We start from the raw sequence: 25,035 nt of genomic DNA, 5'->3' as shown, positions 1-25,035 counted from the left end.
ATGACGTATCTAAAGATACGTCTGGGCATTAATGGGTTAAGCAATTCTTTCATTCGGTGAAAATTAAAATATTTCACAAACGCTTACATTCTCCAAGGAAAACCTATCCTTAGGAGAAATGCACATCATTAACTAAGGCAAAATTTTATAAAAAGCTTGAAAAATGTTCCAATACGTTTCGAGTCTTGGCGGTAACCTATGTAGAACGTTAGCATGAGTCTTTTATAGATGAAACTGCTCGTTCAGGTGGTAGAAAACCCGACGCAATTTCGGAAAATTCGGAATCCCGGTGAAGGAAATTTACTGTTCCAGCGTGTACTGTTCCAGTCTTCTACTTCTATAAATGCGTTCGACAAAAATAAAAAGAACGATGGATCGATATCAGAGCTTAAGTTTCTGAGTTCTTTGCAATCACGGCGTTTTTAATAAACATATGGAATAACTAATCTGTGTTAGAATCGGGAGCAGATGTAAGGGGGAGGTCTAAGGGGTCATTACTCTACTCCAAATTTTTTCAAAAAACTTTAATTTTTATTATATTAATAGTTTTTGTGTCTTTAAGGGCTTAACATTGCTCAATGAATACCAATGAAAAGAGGCTCCAAAATGCGTAAAAATTGTCAGTTTAAAAACGTTTACAAATCTCTCCCAGGGGTATTCCATACTCCCCGGACCCAGGTTATGACACCCCCAAATTTGATCCTGAATCTGCTGAAATGCTGATTAGAATTACTACATGCGGAAATTCCTCAGAAGATCAGGCCCAAAAAAATGGCCGGCAAAAAACCCACTATGAAATTAACGCAAAATTACCAGAACCCTACGAAAATATGTCACAAAGGGTTACGGAGTGAGTGACGTCCAGCGGGAATTCCAACAGGCTCCGCTGTTTAATCGCGGTGTTTAGGACGAAATAAAAACGAGAAATGGGAAACGCTGAGGACTGGGGGAAGTAACCAAATGCCTGGGGCCCCCACCCCTTACACCCTTCAACCCCCGTCCCCAGGGGTGGGGGCGGACGCGGCCTGCGCATAGGGGCCCCGTCCGCGGGGGCGGGGCGGCCGAGACACCGGGGGCATAAAGGCGAGGAGGCAGGCCTCCACAGCATGCACTCCTGCCCCCGGCGTCGAAGCGACAGCACCCCTGAGAGCTCCAAGCGAACGCGACTCCCAGTGGAGGATCAGAGGAGCGCCGTGAAGATGGGAAAGAGCGGATCCAGAGGACCCGCGCGGCTACTTCTGCTGCTGGCCGCAGCTCAAGTAAGTGCACGCATTTCGGAAACGGACGTCAGCCCTTAGCCTCCCAAAGTTTCAACGGTCAGTGGCCAGTACAATCTTTGGATTTGAGTAGCATCACCGATTCTGTTTACCATACATTTGGTTCAAATAGGTCTTGAAGAAAAGGTTTGGAGACTTTATATTCAGGCGTCAGACCCTAGATTCAACAAGTCTCAACGAATAGTGACCAATACTAGCTTTTGAGTTTGAATGTCATCTTCGATACTGAATAATATTTGAGTTGTTTCAAATACGAATATGAGCGTGTATAGACTGTTTCTAAACTCATGTCAGCCCCTAAATTCACGAGTTTCCAACGATCAGTGACCAGTAATATATTTTTGTGCATGAATATCATCACCGATATTGAGTACCACATATTTGATACAAGTTAGTGGAACGTTTTGTGACAGTTTCTAGAATGACGTCTCACCTATCACTCACGAAGTTGCAACGATCAGTGGCCACAAAAATTTGCAATGATGGAATACATACTTCATAAAATTACATGGTGAAAAGAGTTTAGAAAATAAGATCGATTTCAGAATTTTTCAAGATTGAAGTCATCTTTTACATTCACTAAGTTTCAATTCAAATAAAAAGTACAAAATTTAACGCTTGGATATCATCACCTACATTGAGTAGCAGCAGTAGTATTCTATACAAATAAGTGAAGAGTTTCGAAATAGCCCTGCGCGGATTGGCGTTCGAGCATAAGAATACGCGGGAACTCTTTTTAGGTCGTCTTCGACTGCGGCATTTTTAGGCACAAAAATTAGAAAGAATGGGTTGATGCGATTGCTGAATGTAATAGTTTGATAGTTGCCTCCTAACCCTATGTGTTTGGGTTAAAATCCTCGTGGTGGCTATGATTTTCAGAAGTATTTCGTCACCTGCGTAGATGTTGTGTGGAGGATACTTCGAGCTTAGCACTCCGTCCATCCGCCGTTTAGTCGTAGACCTCTTGTCATCATCGTTGAGAGAAAGCTAATTAAATATTCATAAATGGCAGGCCTTTTATTCAAGAAATTTCCACGGTCTTTGGAGCTTCAAAATAATCAGCAGTATTAAATATCGTACATTTGTTACAAGTCATTGGAGCTTACGAGACCGTCGGCACAGTTCAGAGCCCATACGAATGGGTGAATAGGGACTTCTGATGGGTCGCCTCCGTTTGCAACATCTTCGAGCACAAACGCTAGGCTTTTAGATTTAGACAGTGTCACAACGATCAGTGACCATTCTTGATAAATTCACCGAGTCGACAGCGCGATATTTGGTGTTGAAATATCATCACCATATTGAAAACCATACATTTCATTCAGGTAAAGAGTGTTCCAAGACTGTCCAATGCGGATAAGCGGCTCTAGTCCGAGAGATTAGATTAGCACAAGAGCTGTTCTCTGATTGTCTTCGTTTGTGACTGAAGATGTAAAAGTGTTTTATTTTTATATTATAACGAACAGTGGCCAGAAAAAATTAGTGTTTCGATTACCTGATAAGGGAATTCTCCTGTGCCTGCGAAAATTTAGCCTTTGACAGTGCTGGGTTCAACTACGGCGTAAGCTTTACATTTTCACCGACGTTTCTGTTTCCAACTCCAAGTTCCAAGACATTGATTTTCTAACACTTTTTGGAATAACATAAAACGCCAAGCACCGAAACACATGTAAAAAACATAGCCACCAAAATTTCACTGAACACTGTCCAAAAATAGTTATAATAGTTGAGTTTCGTCTCCACGAAATATCATGCACGTACAAACTTACAAGACGAAGGGAATTGCTTTCGAATTTTTAATAAACGGGGATCATTTATATCATTGGTATTTTATGCATCATCAAATATAACTCTTTGAAAGCTTTCTTCGTTTGTATCCAGAGCAGTAACTCCAAAAATAGGTCCAAAGAAACAGATTCCCCATTCCCCTAAGTGTATGCCTTCAAGTGTGGCGAAGACACAAGCACGCATTGTACTTAGTTATAATAAAAAGTTATAATAAAAAGTTCCTAATGAAGGCTTGGATGTTGACACACCATTGTGGTCGTGCATAATGTATTGCCAAATTTAAAATAAAATTACAAGAAGATCACCGAGTTGGAAACGTACGGGAAAATTAAATATTTCACATTGCTGTTTTCGGATTTCCCATCAGGTTTAGGGTTACATTTATGCCAAAATTTTTATCTTCAATAGGTTATCAACCACTCACTCTATTAATTCAAAACTAACTTTGGCGTCATTTTTGGGAATAACATCATGTTACTTGAAAATTTAAGGCTCAAACAGCAACTGCTAATTTCAATACTTGAACTATAAGCGTTCCTAAGCCACATCACTTTCATTATATGTTTGCCTTGCACTGCTATCCTGACCAAGAAAACATCAAGTACAAAAAGAACCTTTTACAAGTTTTCCCTCCAGCCAAGGGTGAATTTTTGGTCAATATCTCGTTTAATAACTTGATTATTATATGCGAGGAAAATGTGTCTCAATGCGATTTTTTCCACACTATATCATGTCCGTTGACCTCATCCTAGTCCCCGCAAATGCTAAAGCATATTAAGGAACTAGCAAAATACCACATCGACACCCTTAATAATATCACCGATTCGGAGATAAAAGCATTGGCGCATGTTCAGATCTTGACCCGATGGAAAACAGATGAACCCACCGCCAGCAAAATTCGCTGGGAAATCACAAACGACAAAAATCACACGATTACTTAAATTCTCAAAGGGGCTCTCAAAGCAATGGAATGGAGATTAAAAGCTTAACCTGCTACTCAGGTGAGACAGCAAGAATACCTGTTAACAACTTCCCAACAACGGACGATTGCTTAAATTTCTACGTAACCATCACGCGAGCATGACGTATGTTTGCATTTCTCTTCGTGCAGATGAGTTAGGCCACTAAGTTATTTCTGAGTTGAAGATCGAAACTTTGGAGATTTCGGTGGGAATGTTAAGAATAACTGGAAGTCAATCACACGGAATGCGTACTCTTATTTCAGGTCGCTTTCAAAATATATTAAATTAGGATTTAAGGGGAAAGTCCCAACAACGGCGATAAAGTTCCCTTACGCAAAGATGACAACAACATCACGACCTTCAAGCCCTACTTGCTGAAAAATTACTTAATTCTAGAGATGTACTTAAGGCTTCGACCTTATCATCAACGTAAAGAAGCGTGTAGTGCATGTTCTTGAGTTCCCAATCAAATAAGGGACCCCACGATCTCCTTTTCTCGAGCCAGGACTCTAGGATTAGCAACAAGGAAGGAGCTCCTGATCCATAAGAAAATAAGATACAAGTTTTCAAGGAATTTACTTCGTCTAAGAAATAACTTAGAAATGACGGCAAATAGAAGATTGCTCAATTTTCCACGTGACGAATGGAGCACTATTCTCGAAAGATCTACTTAATATGCGAAAGTAAGGATCGAATTACCTGAGGGTGAATTTCTTCCGCTCCTGATATTTGAAAATGGGTCTACTACGCAGGAAGAGCCAATGAAAGCTGATGTTTCATTATAACATGTATAGTGATCTTTGCTGAGGCGACCAAGATAATATGGGAATTATAGTTCGTATTACCTTTATTTCCTCGGGCATCTGCATGCTCATCTCAGACACCTACTAGAATGAAAATTAAACTATGAGATCTTGCACTCAATTGACTCAGTGTATTATATTCATCTCAATTACTTCGCAGAAACAAATCGTCTCACGATTGTTTGGAAACGTGTGACGTAATGTTTTAATTCCGACTTAAATAAAAAAATTCATCCTTAAGCAAAAAGACTATTCATTTACTTAAATTCCCACTACTTCAATTGAGCAATAACTATCATAAATCTTTAATTTTCCAATTCTTACCTATTGCATCCATCAGCAGGAATTTTTTTAACTATGCCTTCAGTAGCCAAGAGTGTGTTTTTACAATGTGAAAATTATTAGAATCGTTCAGTCCTAATTCATTCTTACCAAGATTCAATGGCGTTCAATACCACACTTAAAAGCATCTCATTTAGTGATTTTCAGGGAATAATTTACATAAAACCGAAACATTTTCAGAGTGAGAACAATAAACGCACTACCCAAGAATAGATACGTGCACTACGCCTTAAAAATTAAAAAAATATGAGTTCATTTCTTTCGCGCTCTGATGCGTTTCTCCTCGCCGTCCTTAATTCCGAAGCATATGTTTCCATGAGATGCATTATCATTACAACTACGCTTGGTAATTTTCGTAATGGTTGAGCGAGTACGTTAAGAATAGTGCCCATGCAAAAAGTGAAAAAGTAATTTTTTCAGGATAAGCTTTTAAAGGTCACTTCATCTTTCTTTAGGCCACCGTATTCAGAATTTTCATTTTTCACAACGAAGTTTCCACTCATTTTTCGAGAGTCTGTGAAACTTTAATACTGCTTAAGTATTTCTTGCATAGGCGTGAATGAAACACAAAAAGGAATTCAAATTTGTCCAGCCAAATATCTTCCTGCAGAATAAACTAAATCTAAGGCAACGTTATTAACGTAGCCCAAGAATGAAGATCATGCATGGACTTGTAGCGACTTCTCATACTCAGTGTTCCAGAATGATGCCAAGGTAGAAGCATTTCATCGAAATCTTAATCCCACAATCAGTGTCGAGAGAGAATATCACGATTTATAATCCACTTGATAGGTCAGATGGAGTATCTTTTGTTGCTTCTTGAATGAATATTGAGTTTTTTAATAGAAAGTTAAATGGATATACATAAAGTATTCAGCTTTCGTCACCTCTATGTGAAAGTTTCCTTCAATGCAGTTGAGAGTAATTCACATTTTAGGTTCCCTTCTATCAATGCGTACGATAATGGTCAAAGTCAGATAATTAAAAAAAGACGCTCTTTATACACACGGCATCATAAATAATAACATCGCATTACCTACTTCGATTCATGACTGACATACCAAATGCTACCCCACATATTTATAATTAAATTTCGGCCATTTCCAAAACCATTAAGTTCATCAGGAGAACATTATTACATTCTTGGATTTCGTAGACGAAGAGGGTAAATTAATAGTTTTTAACTCACATGAAAGATTATATAAGGTCAGTATAGGTCATTGTGGCATAATTCCATGCCGATACAGTAGAAAATCAAATCCGGATGTTTTAGATGAAATTTAGGCTTCTTAACCTCTCAGGCCCTAGTCCTGGCAGTGTAAGAGATGTTGACAGGATTCTGGCATGTATTCGATTGTAGCACGGAGGACACTCCCAGAACAGCGTTTCTTCCACGGAGAAGAGAAAAAATTACTGCTGCCCGCCTATAATACGCTATCGTCACCCATTTCGGGTGGAAAGGTGTGATATTGGAGGGAAGTGAACGAATTTCAATCGGATCAATTACGTCGATATGACATGGGCAGTTGAGTGAAGGGGAAATGTAAGAGCAGGTAGAAAGCGAGTCTGGATGGCAGTGCCCTTTAAGAAAGGTGAAAGTAAGGCCAAGACCTAATCTTCCACATTGGTACCTAATTGGCCGCCGGCAATACTCGTAAAACGTTCGAAATCACCGGGATTTAAACGAAGGCACTTTATTCGTAACACTAGCAATATATCAAACCAATCCTCAACTTTTGTGGCGAATAGACTGACGTCACTATGCTAGCATCTCGGATAATTTTTCCGATATTCCTCCTGATAATATACCCCTCAGCGGGCCGGTACCCACGCGTCTTTCTCGGAGCTGTTGACTTCTGCTAACGCCTTCATTTTCAAAAGACGAAATTATTGAATAGAATCACAGTATAGTACCTAATTAATAGAATTCCGTAGATGGAAGTGAAAGGTGAGTTGCGACGAAAAGAAACTTCTCCATTCAGCCACTCTCTCGCCCGTTTCAATCAAGAAAATCATAAATTGTTGTCCCCCGCTTTACAAAATTTCGTGACGCCATTGCAGTTCTGGCTCATAATGGATAAACTTTTGCCGATGGATGTAACTATGCACAAAATGGTAAACAATAAAGAACCATATGTTCCCGAGTTGGGTTGACCGGCACAGAAGGAGTGCGTGACGTCACCAAATTGAGTGTAGAGAATCTCGATTTTATTCGCTGTGAATAGCTCCAGAAGTCAGCGACGGATTGAAAAATGGAGAAATACGGGTATTTTTGTTGTTATATATTTTCCAAAATCAGCACTTTAAATAAAATGGCCAGCAAATGCATCTGTTAGGGTGGCCAGTTATAAGAGCGACACTCCACTTACCCTTTGCCAAGAGCAGCGTACTGTGTCTTTAATTTATTTTTTTCACATCTCAATGCTTATTACGCCCTCATTCTTCAAAAGGACTATTTATTATAGGGAGAAACGCTTTTAATTTGTGAGATGTTTTTTTTCCAGCATGTTACCTATTTTTTGTGATCTACGTCCTGATATGACGTCATCGAAACTAGGACGTTTTCGCTTGCTGTGGACATCATGCGGGCTTGTCGCCCCTCCACTACACAGTCGAGATCAGCAGAAGTATCTAGCACCAATATGGATTTAAAATGTGCAACCTATCTCGAAAATGAAATAGTTTTCTAAATGACACAACCTAGCATGCCCCATACGCCTTTTGCTCGCAATTTTTGTGGGGACTTCACATTATCGCAGGGATGGTTCTATTACACTTTTTCAGGGACAATTCTATTCACGGAAATCTATTTCACAGGTCACAGATTGTTTTATACTCTATCACATATTGATTATTATTTCAGCAAAACAGTTTTACTAGCGCGAGTGAAAAAACATTCATTTCAATGAGAGTGAGATCAAGATACGTGGGTTACAGTCATTCAGGGGTCACTGTTTGTCTTTTATATGAGTTACAAAAGTCATAATTACCTAAATAACTAAGGGAATCACGACGGGGAAAGTGTTATTGCCGTGACTTCCGGAAATGTGACTACGGACATTACAAAAAAACATACCCTTTGATGCAATTCCAGTGAAAATAAATTTTGATTTTGCCGCCAAAATTCCTCCCTTACTTTCAATTATTTTCCATAAGAATATAACTGAAACCCAATGAAGCGTAGTCAACATGCATTCAATGGAGTATAAGATAGCTCACTGGGAATTGAAGACATAAAAGTCTAGCACTGAGTGATCGTACGATACAAGAAGAACGTTGAGCTCAGTATGCATATGAGGGTATGTTTGACAGCATGTCCTTCATAAAAATATTCGTATAATTTTATCGAAAACTCAACAGATTTAAAATTTAACGCTCCAGATTAGGACTCTAATTTGGAGTTACTAACATCTCGACGTTTTTCGGGCTGAACGTGGACAAGTGAAGCTATCCACCAAGCTCCAATCTTAAAGACCGAAGTAAAAATATTGACGGTTTTAGATTGGTGCTGTTTTTCAAAAAATATTCTAGGAAACTACCATAAAATTCATACAGCCTCATTTAAAATATTTAAATACGGTCAAGAGCCTACTCAACACAACCCACTCCGAAAGAAGTTTTGCAAGTAAATATTTAAATTTCAAGACTTACCTGATAAAAGTTACAACCGAAGATTAATATTAGTTTTTAAGCAAATAATAAGAATACACAACCCCCAATGAGCAGTCCATATTTCTTAAATAATAAAAAAAACTAATGTCAAATATAACCTAGCACTGAGTAAATGAGTGGCTATGCGGCAAATGTTAAATAATAAGGTTTTTAGAGCTAAATTGCTCATTTCAAGCATTCTCTAGCATAAAACCTAGATTAAGGAATTAATAAAATTAAAAAACGCTTGAAACTGGAGGAAAAACAGGTAGTACTTGAATTTAACTGGATTACCGTAAACTATATTCGCGCTATGAACTTCATGGATTTAATTGCCAAGCTCTCAACCTTCTTAAAACATGTGATTGACATCAATGAATGTCATGCCCAGTTACAGAACAGAATTGTCTTCGATTAATTTCTCAGCACTCGCTAGAAGGAAGCACGGTTAAAGCACTCAGTACGGGTTGGGGTCCTTTTTGAACTTGTGCAAAGAATCCATGAAGGGAAGGCAACCAACAATGCCCCTACCGAATGATCGCTTTCTGTCAAAGTAAAAAATTACTTGAAGAATTCAGAGAAATGTACTGAGAAACAGAAGACTTCTACTTGGATTAATGAAGTTTCAAGGCAATAATTCGTAAATAAAGCTTCAATATACCTCCAATAAACATTAAACTCCATTTTTGCACTGATTTACACATAATAAATTTTCAATAAACGCCGGTTGGATCCTAGATCAGCTTTTATAATGAAATTACTTAAATAACAAATTAAGACAAATAGTCTTTCTGTCCCTCTTTATGAAACATTTATGAACCATAACAGATGTCGCATAACCTAAACCTTTGCTTTTACACATAGTTTCACTTTCCGCCTCCATACGATACATCTTACTCAATCTTTCAAATCAAGTTGTTATATTCATTTAGAGCTCCTTTCTCGTCAGCACCTCAGAAAACATTTTTTCAAGCACTCATTAGCCTCGATTTGTATTAAAATAGCACTTAGAATCAAAGTAATTCCCCTCTTTTTCGTACCGTTTTAACGGAACGCAACCTCTCCGCAGGAATGTAATTGTTATCGCTGGGAAAATACACCTTTACACGGGGTAACATTGATGAAAATATAAAAGTCAGAGTGGATGCTAATACCCAATGCTAGTGGAAAAAAATATATTATTTAGCCATTGCACAACACAAAATCATTTTCAATATCTTGATCTCTACTGTCAAAGGATTGATTAAGCTTCTTAATAATTTCTTGAATCGGAAAAATAATGATACATAGATATGCATGCGATATTGCGCCAAATTCATTTCTTGATCGGCAATTGGTAAAAGGGGGTAGCTGAAAGTCAATTGCTACCTCACTAGGTAAAGGATCAATAGAAGGAATTTAAAATACCCCCTAATGTAACCATGCGTAGTATTTATATCCTTCAACCAGTACAAATTAAGCAAGAATCATTAAAAAAACATTAATTGGGAAATTTGTGCAACAAGTGGCGAAGATTAAAATAAAAAATATGCCCAACTAGGAAAAACGTACCGTCAAAGTAAAATAGTCAGTTTTCAACAAAAATATTTAGCTTCACACAGAAATTTTGCTTCAGAAAGAAGTAACTGGAAGATTATTTAGAAGCATCAGTTGGAAGTATCATTGAATCAACCTTCATTTCTCTCGAGAAGGGGGTTGAATATTAAATTCAAGACTTCTCCATCATTCTTAAACCGTTTAAGAGAGTGGTCTTAGCGAAGGGACTAAATCATCACTTTAATCACTTTCACTGAAACGTGGCCGTTCTAAGCCAAGTTTTTAAGCTGAGATGCTGAACACAAAGAAGCACCGTACTTCTGGGAGAGACGGAGGTAGCTTTACCCGAGGATGCACACTGCGATGCCCGCATTGAAAAGGCGGTGAATGCCTCAAAGGACACCCGCAAGGAAGCTGGTGGAAAAACCATGACAAAGCTGATATCTATACATATAAAACAGGATGTCTGTTCGCTATGCGTTTCCTTACGGCTCCACGGATTGTGACAAACGCTAGTACGTTGGACTATCTCATGCTCCCAAAGCCAGTAGTGCTACTTTTGATTGCGTCCGACGCCTCCTTCGCGTAGTTATCTCATTATCGTCCGTTACCTTACGTCATACAACTTCTGTGGCTGGACATCCTGCCGGACTGGTGAACCACTAAACACTCTCGAAGGGTATAACACTCAGGATTCTAAACTCTATATATTGATCCTCTTGATGGAAACCTTTTTGTAGGGGTATGCATTCACATGATAGTTTTGGTATTCGCACGTACGACAACACATAATGGTCAATGTTGTAGAGCAGAGTATAAGCTGATTCCGTGCGCGGTATACAAAACTCGTCTTTTTCCATTGTTTGCCATTAGATATGTATACCAGCATCCTATCTGCTTTGTTCCTTTACTTTAAAATCCTGCCATGAGATCATGAATTCCAACTTTCCCAATTCTCTGGGTATTATCCTTCCCGAGCAACGCCGGGTAGCCTGCTTATGGTTTATAAAATATTCTGTATCAGAAAAATTTTTGAAAACTTGTTAAAATTTAAGTAAGATATACGTACATTTTCAAAGCTTAACTAGCAGCTAAAATGGGGTTTGATAATATAAAATATCATTATCAGGATGTAAACATACTTTTGAATTAGTACTAAGGTCCAGCATACGTAACAGGTGTCTGTAACGCAACAATCTCTGGTATGTGATATAGTAAAGCGTAGTTGCTGAATAAGTTATATGGCATAGAAACGTATTGTAGTGATAAAGTAAGTTATGTAAAATTATCTGGTTCTCAAAACAATATTGCAATGTATTTTAAGGCATGAACCAGTGGGTGAAAGCGAATTCATTCTTCAGAGTTTATCCGGAGATGAATATACAGCTATCTATTCTTGCTAATCATTCATTCCAATGCATAAACATCTGCCTTCATGCCCCAAGCCCATTAAATGCAGCCCTTGTTATTAGCCAACCTTCCCCCTTCTGCCTGTCTGTATTTGTCACTTTTAATTTTTATTTTCTCTGCTTGATTTTCGATACTTTCTCCCCCGTAATTTCTTAGCGAGGAAGATCTAGATTTAAGCAATTTCACTAGAAAAAAAATAAATTTTCAAGTGCTCTACTGCATAAACTGGACAAAGGCCGCCAAGTGCGTTCGACTCAAAACAGTTTTTTCTGTTGAAACATCCCTCTTTCTCGACCAGAAATAGTTCCCTCCAATGCTCCACGAATGCTGCATTTTTATACTTACTTAAAGGCCTGGTTACACGATGTATTAACATGCACAAGTTCATGTTTGTTTGCGTGAATGTCTTTTGTGGACCAAAATGAAACATGTAAAAATGCATGCACAAAATTAGAACATGTTCTTTTTTTCCGTTCATGAGTTTGCACAAGTTAGGTGGTTACACGTTGCGTTTTCGTGTCTATTCACACGTTCACACTTTTAGACATTAACTTGTACGTGTAAATGTACCGTATAACCAGGCCTTAAGACTTTTTAGATTTTTATTGATCCATGATAACCGTATTTTTACCTTATAGATTCAATGTTTTGCGATGTATGACCTAAATTAGTGTACGATATTTTATCAATTACCCGCTGTAAAATAGTGACGGACCCAATACCGATGATAATATGAAAGTGATATTCAAATGGTATTCTGGCAGCTGTTACATTTCCAATGTATTTTGTAGTATTGCTATTATTTAATACTCTACACCTTGAATAGACTAGGTGAAACTATTTTAAAGAACACTACCTCACAAGTTTGAAACAAGGAATGTCTTGAAAAGGTCCTGAATGAAAAATAAAATATGTTTTCCCACATAAAATTGTGGAACATGATTTTATGTGGAAAACATGCTTTAATTGTCATTAAATGTGAATAAATTCCATAAAGTAACGCCTCAAACCATCAACTTGAAAAGGTACCATTAAGTTCATGGCTACTGAAATATTCTTGTAGGCATAACATTCATTTGGTTTGGTGCTTCTATAAAGTCACGGCCACCAATGGCAAAATGAATGAATCTATAATGCATATGATCCAGCAATATCGCGGAAAAGGAATTTTTCACATGATAATTTTCCGCAATGATCCAAAGATCCAAGGGTGAGAAGTCCCAACCCTTTTTCCATCGCTCGGCGCGCTATGTTAGCTAGAGCTGTGTCGTTCATGAATGAATCGTTCATTTCGAACTGTTCATTGGCATGAACCGAATGAATCAAAATACGCTCCTCGTTCTAAAGGGTTCATAAAGAATCGTGTGGTTCATGTCATTCGTGTGATTCACGTGGAATCAAAGAATCATTTAGAATCGAAGAATCATTTAAGTATTGAAGAATCATGTACAAATGTAAGAATCATTTGAACAATCGTCACAGTAGTTGAAGAAAGGTCTTGAATAACTTTGCGGGCCGCGGATGACAGTAGGTTTTTCTAGTCATTAAGAGCATTGGCGGATCCAGAGAGCCTCTATTTATTACCATATTACATTTATTACCATTATACCTAGAGTAAATTTTATTCACCAGAAGTTTCCTCCCAAGCCCCCCCACCTAGCCTCCTACATAGTCGCTCGTCCAGTTACCGTAGCTGAAATCATCGCTGGCACCGTCTTTCAGTCAGTCTAACGCACGGCCGCAGCGAAAGTAACGCCACGTTTGGCTTTTGATAGAATGGCGGTCGTAAGCTGTGAGCACTACGTAAAAAGTGATAAAAAAGGGGACGGCGGAGTCACCGTACTACTCAGAAAATGATGGATTGAGCGCACACTCCTTTGTTCCGGAAACACTATCAGAGGAACTGAGAGAATTGATTGTGTGATTCAGGCTTAACATAATAGATAAACTCTCTGAATATCCAACTGCAAATGGTTGTAAATTAAAAACTGGGGAATAGTTAAGTGAAAAGTTCCAAAAATCTGTGACTCAACAAAGTGTTAAGTAAAAACGATCGATAACCATTATTTGCCGTTAGAGAGACAAACTCCAAACGCGGACTAAGCGAAGGCATTGAGAATGGAAAGGGCTGAGGTCTTCTTGCTCATTTCCTTACGAATTCCTTGTCGATCTTGAGAAGCAATAAGAGCTGGAGACTCTCTCTCGACACAATAACGCTGGCTCTTTGCCATTCTCGTCACTCGAAACGAAGGGACGAGCCTTGACACATCTCCTACTTTCGACGTCTCTTCGGACCGTTGGCAGTAAAAACACACCCTCCGACAAGTCAAGTCAAGGCTGTCAATGAGTTCGAGATTAGTTTCTTCAAGGGAAACCATGAATTGAGAACGATGTGCTGGATACTTCAAAATTAACTGAAAGCCAAAGCTATTCCTATTAACACAATTCAGCATAAGATGTAATGGAAAAAATGTGATAATCGAATAAGTATAATAATTGAAACAAATTAATTTTACTGTAAATTACGGTTACATGCGTTTACATTGTTTCTTTACTGATAAGTATTCTCATAGTAAGGATCTACTGAAATTTACCCGTGTACCAGGATTTCTGTATAATAAAATAATGGCTTCCAACGCTTCAAACGAAGAGCACAAAAAATTCTTTCCACGCACATTTCTGGCACGGATTTCTATGATTCCGGCAATATTGCGTCATTAAGATATTCAACACATTCATTTGCGACACCAACCAAAATTTCGTACATAGTCATAAAATCACGCATTATATGAGATGACGTCAACCGTTAACTTCAAGACATCTAGTTGAATGAATCGTAAGTTTAATTCCACTAGATTTTTCAATGGTCTTCGTAGCTAAAATATCTAGCGATGATAAGTTGCTTTTATATTACCTATTCTGTTTCTCAGACCTTATATTACCTATACAATTTTTCATTATATCTCACTGTTATTTTTCGAAAAGCTACCATGGCAAAATCTCGACAAACTGCCCCATGAACACCAAACCTGTAGTTATGCATACTTGAGTCTGAAAACAATATTATCATAGATTTATCAAATGGGGTAAAATTCCTTCAGAACAGAAGAAATTTATATTCATCACATCCTCATTGTGTGTAAACACAAAAAAGTATGTGAATATGGCAGCGTGGCGAAAAAAATCCACATTCATATCTTCAGTTTAGGCTTGGAGCTATTTATACGTCATTTATTACATCCAAACTCTACTTTTCTCCATCGTTGAACAATTTCATTTCTGAACCCAGAGTATCTATAAGCATATTTATTTTTATCTACGAAGGTATTTATTTCTGGCAATGGGGTTTTAATGTTACCCGACGCCATTGTGTTATGGTAGTATTGTAAAATAACATGTATAGGCAGGGAGTAAGTTATCACTGATGCATGAAAAATTTATGCTTTCAACAATATTAATTCAAATAACACATATTGCTTTAGTTTTCCATGGTTTCTCTAGTGTAGATATATATAATAAGTAAAATACTGATAAAATCTTTCTGTCGAATTAAAGAATAGAGTTATGCGTATTCAAACCGTAAGTAATTACCGAAGACCTGACTTCATTGTTATCCCATCTCTTTTCCAAACAGGTTGTCTTTGGGGAAGGAGCCCATCAGAAGTCCAGCAGCCACGTGATTCCTGAAAGACCTCAGATACTAGACTCCACGCATGGAATCCAAAAAAGATCAGTATCGATCCTCGCTCGAAACGGAGATCTACCATACTTTAGGAAGGAATGGAATAAGAAACTCCACCCTGGTTTCCGCGGCATGAATGTGGAAGACAAGGACGAAGAAGACGCCCCAAGCAAACGCTACGTAGGTTCTCTGGCGCGGGGAGGTGGATATCCAACTGTACAAGGCAAACGGACGATAGGAAGCCTGTATGACACACTTGAAGATTACAGCCCGGAAGAGGAACCACTCGAGACTTATATACCAGAGGATTGGTCAGGAGAGGACGATTCTGGCTTCTCTCTAGGGAAAAGAGGAGGCATTAGCTCCTTAGCAAGGGCTAACAGCTATGGTCCGTACCAGGGAAAATATGGTAAATGGAAGAGAAGCGTGGCAGCCCTGGCGAGGAGTGGGGAGTTACTGTCAATAGGGAGGGGATCCAATCAAGAAAGAGACGGCAGTGGAAGCAGTGCCAGCAAGCGGGGACTTGGCTCCATACTCAGAAATGGGGGGATATCAACAATAGGGAAAAACTCTGTGCACATGACCTCAATGGTGAATGGAAAACGTGGAATTGAGTCCCTCGCGAGAAACTACGCTCTCCCTTCCATGATTAGCCAAGACTACGACACCAAATCAGACCTTCCAGAGGAGTTTGATGAGTCCATCGCCCTTCCCTTGAATGAACCAGCTTACGAAGAGATAGTCCCAGTAGAGGAAAGTGAGGAGCCGAAGGAAGTGGTCGATGCTGAGGAACTGATAGCAAAGCGCCATCTCGGCTCGTTTGTCCGGACATACGGATTCAGGCCAGGCACGAAGCGAAATATTGGATCAGTTTTGCGCACTGGTGGATTTGGATACACTGGGAAGAGGAACGAAGAATTTTACCCTTATGAGCTGTTCTCCAATGACAAGAGGCACTTTTCTTCACTGCTGAAGAACAATGCAGCGTATGCGCCCCACAAAAGAGATGACGATGATTACTTCGACGCAGAAAAGCGACACCTGTCCTCTATACTCCACGACCGCATGGCGTATGGCAAAAGATATTTGGGATCGATTGCACGCCAAGGGATGCTAGGTGGTCGCCATGAGAAAAAAGATAGCTCCGACTGGGGTTTCAACGAGGGACAGTGGACCAGGGGGGATTCTAGTGTGGGGAAGCGGAGCATTGCCGACGGTGATACTGGCCTTCCTAAGGGTGAGACTTATTTTGATCGGCAGGACGACGTAAGAGCGATGAATGAGACAGCCGAGGACGAGCTCAAAAACGCCGCTGGATCCGGTACCTTAACGCGGCCAAGATCCTCTCGCCAAGCCCAAGGCGAGACAAAGAAAGCAAATGAGGACACTCCTAAACACAGGCAACGTAGATCATTAGCGGCCCCGTATGGATCTTCGGATGAATATCCGATGCCAGTTTTGCAAAATTCCGATTTCTACGACTTAGGGAATCAGGATGAGGAAGAATGGGAGGGTACTCCGGGGAAGCGTTTTATGGGTAAGTTGCAACATTTTTCAAGGGTTTTTCAAATATTTGCAAGCATTTATGTGTGCAGATAATTAATGTCCCAAACTTTCTCATATTAAAATGCAATGGAGATACCATGCAATTAAATATATGTATATTTTTGTAGTACTTTCAAACTTTATGACTATTTTATCACTTTTGTTCGTACTTTTTGCATGTCAACTTAAGAAATGTGCTATTATTTAATAATCTCAACAGTCTACCGCGTGAAAATATCTGTTAAAACTTTACCACCTGAATTTTACTTGATTTTGAGTAGTTTAGTACCTATTCAGTTTTACTTTACTTTAAGCTTGCATATATGTTCCTCACTAACCCTGTTCTCTTTCGGTGAATGGTAAAATTTTGCCTGTAAGTAAGTAGATAAAAGTTTTTACGCATCATTTGTACAGAAGTATCTTTCCAAAAAGGAACATCCTCATAGTTCCAGTTTCAGCACGCAGGAAACCATCATTATGGCATGAATTATATAGATATTTCAGCATGGCAAGTGTGTTTTCAGTAAAAGGTCACCTAAAACAGCCTCTGTTACCCTATCCTGAATATCCTGCACCTTCGATTTTGCTCGTAGAACATACCAAAACTTTCGTAGCATAGCCGCTTTTGTAGTGCATAAAGGAGCAGTCGTAGGTTCACCGCAGTAGTAGATTTTAATCCTCCGTAATGAAGCATGAGTGTGTTCGAGTGTGGTAGATGAGAGCACCCAGTAGAACTTTGCGCCGATGACATGCCCCTCCCCTCCCGCCTGAGGCAAGTCGACGTGATCCGACATCCGAAGGGCAGGGAGGGCGCGGTAAGCCCTCGATAACCCACCAAGCCCGTCCTCGAAAACTCCCAACAATGTCTCCTCACCTACCCTGGCATCGCCCTTCCTCAAACCTGCCCACCCGCCTCCTCTTCGCCCTGCCCGGCTAGATAACACTGCAGGGTCGCTGGACCGCTGGGGTTGGTTCCCTCGGCAGTTTCCCCGCGCCGTGACGCCGGACGATGGCTCTGGGGTGGAGGCGACGCAGCTCGCGGACAGCAGCAGCCGGAGTTGGGAGGCGCCGCCGGGCGCCTTGTTCCAGCTGCATAAGCGCCACATCGGGGCCCTGGCGAGACTCGGGTGGCTGCCGGCTATCCGAAGCCAGAGGCGATTCTCACGCGGGTTGGGAAAGAGGAGCGGAGAGGAGTATTTTGGTGGAAGGTCAGGATGAGTCGATGGATGGAGTAGTTGCACCAAATCCACAAGAATCGTCGTCGATAGTCACCCCTTACGAGTAACCCTGTATACAAGTAGCAGCATTCAGGGTTTTTGGTCATGCATAGAATGCCCCTTAATGCAGTAAATTATGGGTGAGGCCAATTGATCACGTAGCTGCGATTATGGCATTGATTTCACCAAATCCTAATCTCCCAATGTTTTCAACCTTATTCCACTAAACTATATGCTAGGCAGAACATTTCCGAGCATCATAAAATGGAGTATGCATTCGTCCCTATAAAACGAGAAAAAAAATATGACGAAATTTTATAGATAATTTTGGCATTGCTACTACCGCTCCAAACTGAGAATCTTTGGTTTTTAAACGGAAAATATTCAGTTAAAAGTAGCTTTTACTTCGTAAAACTTCACAAATTTATAGGTTTTTTTTACATTATTTAGCCATGAATTTCGTTCTTTGAGCTTTGATAGAAAAATCTAATATTTGGCTGATGCTTGAGAAGTAATAACACAGGTATCTTGTATCAGTTGAAGTTAATAAAAAGTAACTTCAATAATCATTCCTTTCCATATCGGTTGTGACCGTATTTTCTTTGAACATTTCTTAGGAAATCATTACAGCGTTCAGGTATCCACGCAGTGTGAATGAATCGCGGGGTCTGAATTCGCAAGGGGTGTACCAATATCATTGATAAGAAAACGAGATTTTCCTCGTGCATTCAACTAAAAAAGAAAAATCTACATTAAGCCCATGTTGTCACTTCACATATTTCCTCAATTTAAAATTTCTGGTCAAAAACATTATTTAAGTACTCCTTTGATGCGCCAAGCACCCAAAATTTAATGACCGAAAAAGCGTTCAAATATTGTTCTTAAGTAGTGCTAACATATCAGTGCTTATGTTGACCAATTTGATGTATGGGTACTTTATATTTAGCTGTAAGCATTAGTGCTGCCTCATCATATGTTATTAAATAATGCCACCATTTGAACTAATGTTCTGAAATACCATAACATATCATTAGTTTGAACGTGAATTAAGAAGTAATTTCTTTAACCATAGAGTAATCCTTAGAATGGGGAAAGTATTTTCCGTCATAAACGATTATGATAAGGTGCAAGTACATATCACCTCTATTTTTCTCAAGGTTTGAACTCAGATTCATAATTATATTAGGCTTTATTCACCCACTAATGCAAAAAAACAATAAATTTTATTTTGGTGATAGTTGGTGGTAGTTAGATTGAGAAAGGTATCGACTAGACCCAACTAGAGCAGACACAGAGACGCCAATTGATGCATAAAATCAGAAAAAATAATGCGTAATCGTATGTTTAAATGTTTTGGAAAATTAAAATAATGATTTTGGTACTATTTAGGAATGAAATTTTATCCAAAACGACAGTTGTCAATTCATTCAAGTTGACATTTATTTCATAATACTACACTATATAGAACTGACTTTAAATCAATGAGATGCCTTTCAGCCATACAGAAAATGAAATAGCATTTCAGAAACATGGAGCATCATCTGGCATGCTACTCAACATAGTTTAAATGTTTTGGAAAATTAAAATAATGATTTTGGTACTATTTAGGAATGAAATTTTATCCAAAACGACAGTTGTCAATTCATTCAAGTTGACATTTATTTCATAATACTACACTATATAGAACTGACTTTAAATCAATGAGATACCTTTCAGCCATACAGAAAATGAAATAGAATTTCAGAAACATGGAGCATCATCTGGCATGCTACTCAACATAAAAGGTATCCAGCAGGTAAAGGCGCATATAGTTCGCACGGTAACTATAAAAAAAACCTGGAATCGAGCTACCATCCCGCGATGATTAGCAGAATTTATCTCCCACTCTTACTTGGATAATAAGTTTAGTTTCCTATTTTTTTTTTATTGCCAAAATCGAAAGATTATTACTCCTGGAGTACGTATATCACGTTTTTATATTTTTAAATGACGATATCTATTTTTCGCGATTAAATGAAAAGTGAAAACTTTGGAAAAGTTGGATAAGTAAAAATCTCCGGAACCATATTTCCGATTGACCTGAGCAATCACGAAGTGGAGGAGAACAGGTGTTGAACCACTGATGACAAGGCTAAGGCTTCTTGCCCATACCGCTATTTGGGATGGCCAGTAAAAAACCGGCCGATATTTTATCGGTGTAGCACTGCTGGCACGTACGGCTTGGTCGTCGTGATCCACAGTGGCAATGGCCGGCTGCAAACCAAACCAAATTTTTATCTTTATCGATGTGAGTGTGCAAGCTTCCATGCCATCCAATTGTTCACTATTCGAACGTGGGCGGTCGGTATTTGAGTGGCAGTCTAAAATCAGTGCGCATGCAAAAGGCCTTAGCCTAAGAAGAATCTTAGCCCGACGTAGCCTAGTTAGAACTCTCAACCTAGCCTCGGTGGGTTATTATGTGCTCTACTCACCGATTGTGTGAGGCTACAGCAATCGAAAAACCGGGTTCAAAAATAAATATTATTTCCCTACTTAAATTGGTATTGCAATTCATTACTTTAGATAATTCACTCAGTTCGAGTAGTACCTAACTCAACTTGTTCATTCTTTATCCTTCTGGCTAAGCAAACCATGGATTGGGCATTGAAATACATGTTTTATCCCTTGAGCCCGCTTACCTTTCCCGCATTCTGATATCTTCGTCTCGTCCAAAAGGGAGGATTCCACATATGGGGCGCAGCCGGCCGCGTACCAACACCCACGGCCAGAGCCCATCTCGGCGGAGGCCGCGCTTGCAGTGATGCGGTCCCAGCCGCCGCCGCCGCAGATGAGCGACTCCCTGATCGAGGAGGTCCTCGAGTCTCCTACGGCGCAGTGGTCTGGGGGCTGGGGGCTGGACCCGCGGGACGAGGAATCCCTGGCGGAAAAGCGCTACCTCTTGCTTCCCGCGATAGACCATCTGCTCCTGAGGAAACTCTATCCTAGGCACATGCTCCCTTTGCTAGTCTAGTAAACAAAAAAAAATTTTCCTTTACTATCTTGATGGTTTGACGGTGATCAATGTAGGCCAGTGGTGATTCACATACCATGTATATCTTTGGCTGCATGTTTTTAAAAAATTAAGCTATCCTATATGAAAAAGATCGTGTAAATTGATCATTTTCATGCGATTCAGGTGAGTTATGATGAAACCTGCTGTATTTTTTAAAATATAGTAAAATTCATCCGTAAAGACAATAATGTCGTGAAATAAGGAATCAAAAAAATGAAAATTTATGTTAGTGGGTTTGTGTTTCTCTAGTACACCTTTGGAAAATAAGGCAGTTTTGTGATCTTTGACAATAAATATCTTGATATGAGGTAATGGCCATGTTTATTGGGCATTCATTCATTATGTTGTATAGTTTCAACAGATATTTTGATAAATATTCCGTCAATAAAGTATGGACAAAAGAAATACCCACTATCGGTAACAGTTCTGCTGGTATTTAAAAACCTAGTTTGGAGTTATTGAAGACCTCTGTGAAGATAATAAGGCATACAGATGCTTACATCAATATCACTTAAATAAATGTGTCTAGCCTTCACATGTATTTTGAATAATTTTAATTTGCTTCGGGAATGCAGACCTAAATACTTGGGGCTCATTCTTGAGGAAGTTAAAAATGTAATGAGTATCACTGTAAAAGTTTTGAGCTCATCACGATATACTTCCGCTTATTGTAATAATTGTGCGTGCTAATAAATTGTGTATGATGATAAATGAAGCTTTAATTTATTTTAAATATACTATCTTAGCCATGACAAGGGACTCACGTCTGATATTTCGCGGTACTGAACACCAAGCACTCATAGTGACAAAAAATAGACGCATAAATCATTATTCTCACATAGGAGGGAGAAAGAAAATCGTAGTATAGTCTTTTAAATTAACACCATGAAATATTTAGGACACTCATAAGTATTATTCAGTCAAAATGTAAATAGTTCCATAAGTCGATTCTGAATAATGAATTCAATCCGATTTCACCGCCTTTTCCTCTTCATTTCCTAAGCAGTGAATGCACATCACCTCCACTACCTTAGTTTTATTTACACCTGATTTTTCAAACCTTTACGCAATATCAGAAAAACAAATTTGAGCCTATTGAGACGAGCTCCGATAACACATTGTCATACTAGATCATTATAGGGAATTCAAATTGAGAGCTGTTTGTTTTTAGTGAACTTCTTGACTGTTTTTTTAAATACTTACGTACCCACTTATTGGCCCAGATTAAAACAAAATGTTCTTAAACCTACTTATTTTATCGGCAAATTCGTTGAAAATTATATTTTTTCTTCATTGCAATTGGAGTGCAAAAACAGCCAGTTATTTTCATTTTTAAGAAATCAGAGAACGGAGACATAAAGTTATGACACCACTCGTGTCGTGTAACATCGATCAAGATAAGTTTGAAGTTCAATCACTAATTAGTCTTAATTTTAATCTTAATTGACTCAATTAGAACATATTTCTGACACTTTCTGTAGGCTAATGAATAAACTACAATGGCCTTCGGATTTATAATCCAGAATAATATTTCCCAGGGGGAATTCCACTCGCATATCTGGTATTTTCACATTGTTAACTCTCTTATTCTACTACTCATTATCTTAAGTTTTCATTTATCGTGATGCTCACAAGTAGGTGCATTTCACGTGAACCGGTAGTTTCTTCATTATATCGTAATGAGTAATAATGTATTCCCTTCGAGAGAATATATAGCACATTAATTAATCTCTATAGATAATATTGCATCGATTACTGTGCTATTTGTTTACTCTGTGTAAACTTTGGCTTAACATACTCAAATTTTTATGAATAAAATCCGAAACTGTGAAACGGATGCGAATTACAGCAAAAGAAAGGAATATAAGTGATGGGAAATTTTCTTTGTAAGGTATGAAGTTGAAATAAAGCGCCAGCTAAAAAAATATTCAAAAGTCAGTTTATCGACAATTTTAAGATTAATTGATTCCGTTCGGAAAAACATCTCTCTTAATGTATCTCTTCTATTGGACTTGGAAATATAGTGTGACTCTAATATTATGTTCTCTGTGTCGCTCTTAAAGATATCCATTCTCAATTGTTCAAGCAATCTAAGCCTAGTGCGCAGCCTCCGAGTCTCCAGCGGCTCCCGGCCTAATTTGCATAACATCTGGGTAACGCTGTGGGTACGCCCGTAGGAGTTTTTGACGAAACGTGCAGTCTTCCTTTTTTTATTCAGTTTGCGGATAAAGTCTTCCTGCACCGGATCCCATATGCTCGCTGCATATTCAAAGTGCGGTCGGACGAGTGCAAAATAGCACCTTTATGTTACTTTCTCATCCGAAAATCTTCCCACAATACGCTTGACAAATCCCAATTTCTTCAGGGCTATGCCGCAAATATTCTTTATATGTGTTCCCCACGTGAGGTTCGAGGTCATCGTAACTCCCAGGTACTTCACTTCGTCTGTTGCTTTTATGTTAATACCATCCACTGCATAAACATGGTTATAGTTGGACGAATTGCGCAAGAAATGTACCGTCATGCATTTGCTCGGATTAAGTTCGAGTCCCCACTCTTGGCTCCACAAATGAACGTTGTTTAAGTCCGATGATAGAATTTCATAATAAGAGTTATCAGTAATTTCGCGATAGATGACAGAGTCGTCAGCAAATAAGCGAATTTTACTGCTAATGCGGGAGCAGAGATAGTTAATTTATATAATGAACAACAGGGGGCCGATTACGCTTCCTTGTGGAACACCTGATGTAACTTGTACAACATCAAAGCTAATTCCGTAAAGAACTACTTTTTGTTTACGATCACTGAGAAAGTCGCGTATCCAGTTTACAACTATTTCGTTTTATCCACATGACTGTAATTAGTATAAAAGTTTGTTGCGAGATACAGTGTCGAAAGCTTTCCTAAAATCTAGAAATACTGCGTCAACAACAACATCGACCAAAAGGATTTAGGATTTTCTTAGAGTAATTCACCGAGTACTTTTTTCTTGAACTTTCGCATTGCAGTTCGCATGGATTTCTTGGTTATTGAGAGTTGTGCAGCGTAACTTTCTTTGGCTTCAAGTTCCTTCGATTTATTACATAACGTAATGGACTTTCTATACACGTTGTATAATTTTCTCTGTTTCCTAAGTTCCCTTCTGACATCGTTGTTGTACCAGTGCGGTTCCTTATTATCACACTTCAGTTTTTGCGGAATATGTTCGTTGGTTCCTTGGCGAAGAATTTCTAAGAATTTTTTCCATCATGCACATGTGCTTTTGTCCTTTGATGTTGCTACGAATATTTTGTAGGAGTCATTAGGCATCTCGTCAGATTTAGTGAAGTTGCATTTATCAAATAAGTAAATATTGCGTTTTGGTTTTACGGCTGAAACTACATCAATTTTTAATGCCGCAAAGATTACTCTGTGATTGCTTATACCGCCAATGACATCAACTTGTTTTATCAACTTAGGATGGCTTACTGCTAAAAGGTCTAATATGTTAATTTCTCTCGTAGGCTTGTCAACTACTTGGGCAAGAGAGTGATTTGCAAGTACGTTGAGTAAGATCTCGCTGAATTCGCTATTCCTTGAATTCGGTTTTACAGTGTAAGTATCCCAGTTTATGAATGTAAGTATCCCAGTTTATGAAAATCTCCCCCGATTGCTATTACACTTGTACTGTCTCTCTGAGAAAATGCGGATATTCGATATCCTAGTTGGTAGATAATATCAACTTCGGAGTTCTGAGGTCTATAAAAAGAGCAAAACCCGAATACTCCTTT

The 25,035-nt window shown here is 38.9% G+C and overlaps 1 protein-coding gene across 2 annotated transcripts; it reads left to right on the top strand.

Moving 5' to 3' along the window:
- The first annotated feature begins 1,100 nt into the window (after window positions 1-1,100).
- On the top strand, window positions 1,101-21,976 carry LOC124170968. 2 transcript variants are annotated; one of them, XM_046550055.1, is made up of 4 exons: window positions 1,101-1,259; window positions 15,404-16,988; window positions 17,934-18,204; window positions 20,929-21,976. In XM_046550055.1, exons 1-4 carry the CDS (start codon window positions 1,107-1,109, stop codon window positions 21,221-21,223), a joined length of 2,304 nt encoding a protein of 767 aa, XP_046406011.1. In that variant the 5' UTR covers window positions 1,101-1,106; the 3' UTR covers window positions 21,224-21,976. The 2 variants fall into 2 exon arrangements, with proteins under 2 accessions (XP_046406011.1, XP_046406012.1); XM_046550056.1 differs by lacking the exon at window positions 20,929-21,976 and having other exon boundaries at window positions 17,981-18,191.
- Window positions 21,977-25,035: the final 3,059 nt, after the last annotated feature.

Source organism: Ischnura elegans, chromosome X (genome assembly GCF_921293095.1).
Source record: "Ischnura elegans chromosome X, ioIscEleg1.1, whole genome shotgun sequence".
Lineage (NCBI taxonomy): Eukaryota > Metazoa > Arthropoda > Insecta > Odonata > Coenagrionidae > Ischnura > Ischnura elegans.
The sequence above is the reverse complement of the archived record's forward strand: the minus strand, read 5'-3'. Positions and strand labels throughout refer to the sequence as shown.